Source organism: Sinocyclocheilus rhinocerous, unplaced genomic scaffold, assembly GCF_001515625.1.
Source record: "Sinocyclocheilus rhinocerous isolate Xijiao unplaced genomic scaffold, SAMN03320098_v1.1 C36878147, whole genome shotgun sequence".
NCBI lineage: Eukaryota > Metazoa > Chordata > Actinopteri > Cypriniformes > Cyprinidae > Sinocyclocheilus > Sinocyclocheilus rhinocerous.
The window spans coordinates 1-2,147 of NW_015786603.1; the positions used below are offsets into that span (position 1 = coordinate 1).

The 2,147-nt window shown below is 38.4% G+C and overlaps 1 protein-coding gene across 1 annotated transcript; it reads left to right on the plus strand.

Moving 5' to 3' along the window:
* Nucleotides 1-894: 894 nt before the first annotated feature.
* Nucleotides 895-1,695, plus strand: LOC107736673 (flap endonuclease 1-like). Its single transcript, XM_016548042.1, has 4 exons — nucleotides 895-1,000; nucleotides 1,097-1,204; nucleotides 1,316-1,418; nucleotides 1,569-1,695. The coding sequence occupies exons 2-4, from the start codon at nucleotides 1,123-1,125 to the stop codon at nucleotides 1,693-1,695; spliced, it is 312 nt and encodes a 103-aa protein (XP_016403528.1). The 5' UTR covers nucleotides 895-1,000; nucleotides 1,097-1,122.
* The last annotated feature ends 452 nt before the right edge of the window (nucleotides 1,696-2,147 follow it).

The following is a 2,147-nucleotide window of genomic DNA, read 5'->3' on the forward strand; positions in this document are numbered from 1 at the left end:
TTAACAACATATACTTACTACAGTGTTGGGGTTTGGTTTAGTTGCTTGTAATCATGCATAATTCAATCCTAATGCAAAAATAGGACCATCTTTCCAACGTCTTCAGCTAGGTTAATTCAAATTGTTTTGAAAGGTTAAATAAATAGATATAGTTAGCATCTTTCAGACATAAACAAATGATATACACATCGATCGGTCTGCACTCTGATTTAAAGGCACTATAAATCATCTTCGCCTGCTGAGATGCTTGAAATACTTCCGCATCAGAGAAAAGCAACAGACCTGTTTCAGATGCTTCCTCTGATTCCTCAGAATCGCTTCTTTCTTTTCAAAATCCAGTCAACATAACTCCCGTATGTATAATATCATATCCGGACATTGCTGGTGATTGAAGACATCCGATCTTTGCTTTTAGGCGATGAAACAGCCGAAAGGTCGAGATCAGCAGCGGCGCACAGCGAATCCACGTCACCTTAAAAAATAAAAACACCCTTACTGAGATCTTCCGGGGTGGGCGGGGCTACAGCGCAACACCTGCACCTGCTCCGACAAGTCTCTGCAACATTAATCCACAGCTTTAAGTGTGGTTTCAATAAAATACACCGTTTATCATGAGTTTTAAGAAGAAAAATTCCTTCGCTCTCGTTGATGTCTTACCAGTCCTGACTAATCGATCGAGTTGCACGTTCTGTTGTTCTTCCTTATGAAGTCTGAACTAGACAATTTTGAGAAATCGATTCCATCGTCTACCACAGGAATTCGATTATTTATGCCTGTACTAGAATCCGCGCGAAATTGACGACGCTTTGTGGCGCGGTTGTGTTTATGTGTGTGATTGTAAGCGAGACGCGAAAACATTTTATTGGTAAGTTTTCTTTTATTTCTGCATGTTATAGTTTGTAAACCTTTGGTACAGATATTTGGTACATCAGACGCGTGAGGGTTTTTAAGCTTTATTTTGGAAGCCTGTTTTTCTTCGTTCTTTACCATTCACACTGATGTATGAGCTGCTCCGTGTTTGTCTTTACTAATTTACTGTTAACTGTGTTGGCGAAAACTTATTATTGCATCTAATAATTTATTTCTATCCTTTCAGATTTCTGATAATAACAGTTCATCACTATGGGTATTCATGGACTTGCAAAGCTCATTGCAGATCACGCGCCTTCATCTATCAAGGAACAGGACATCAAAAACTACTTTGGTAAGGCCTTCTATCATTTAAATAATATTTCTTGGATGATTGTTACAGTGAAACTCAAATATAGCATATCTGAGTGCTTGCATCTTATATTTGTTTTTTTCTTGCATGCAGGAAGGAAAATTGCTATTGATGCGTCCATGTGCATCTACCAGTTTTTGATCGCGGTCAGACAGGACGGTAATGTGTTGCAGAATGAAGATGGAGAGACCACTAGGTATGTAGAGTTGTCTATTATCATTTGTCCAAGTCTGCAAGGAAACATGATAAGCTGATTGAGTTTGAAGCATATACTTTGAGTTTCTCACCATGTGCCACTTTACATTTGCATGGTCATAATATTTATGCAACCTTCTTGTCTCCCCAGCCACCTCATGGGCATGTTCTACAGGACCATCCGAATGCTGGAGAGTGGCATCAAGCCGGTTTATGTGTTTGATGGAAAGCCCCCTCAGCTGAAGTCAGGAGAGGTGCGTCAGAAACACCGTCACTAATGGAATATTCTCAATTGAAACAACCAATGAGTTGGACCTGGAAACAGTATTCCTTACTTCACAACTTAAGTGGATATCATTTTACATGTACAGTTAAAAAAAAAGGGCAGATAGGCCACAAATTCACCTTAAAAATATTGAGGCAGTAGTATTTACAGTATTACAGGATGGCATATTGGTGCTTGTATACTTTGCAACTTATAACCATATGATTAATTTAGTGATGTAGTGTTAATATACCAAGCTCCTTAAACTACCAAAATCTGCCTTTTACCGTAAACTGTACTTATAACCACCATAATAATACAGTTGGTGTAATAGAAAGCCACATGATGAATCAGTTTGTCGTAAGTGGCCTGTCCATAAAACATGACCTTGTATATCAGACAGTGACACTAAAATGAACATTAAAGGCAGGGTATGTGATTTTTTCAAAAACACTTTAGAAAACT

Excerpts from the sequence above, each read along its gene's own strand:
- LOC107736673 (XM_016548042.1), top strand. The coding sequence starts at position 1,123 with ATGGGTATTCATGGACTTGCAAAGCTCATTGCAGATCACGCGCCTTCA. Across the intron at positions 1,205-1,315 it reads GGACATCAAAAACTACTTTG|GAAGGAAAATTGCTATTGAT; the intron begins GTAAGGCCTTCT and ends TCTTGCATGCAG. Across the intron at positions 1,419-1,568 it reads GAAGATGGAGAGACCACTAG|CCACCTCATGGGCATGTTCT; the intron begins GTATGTAGAGTT and ends TTGTCTCCCCAG.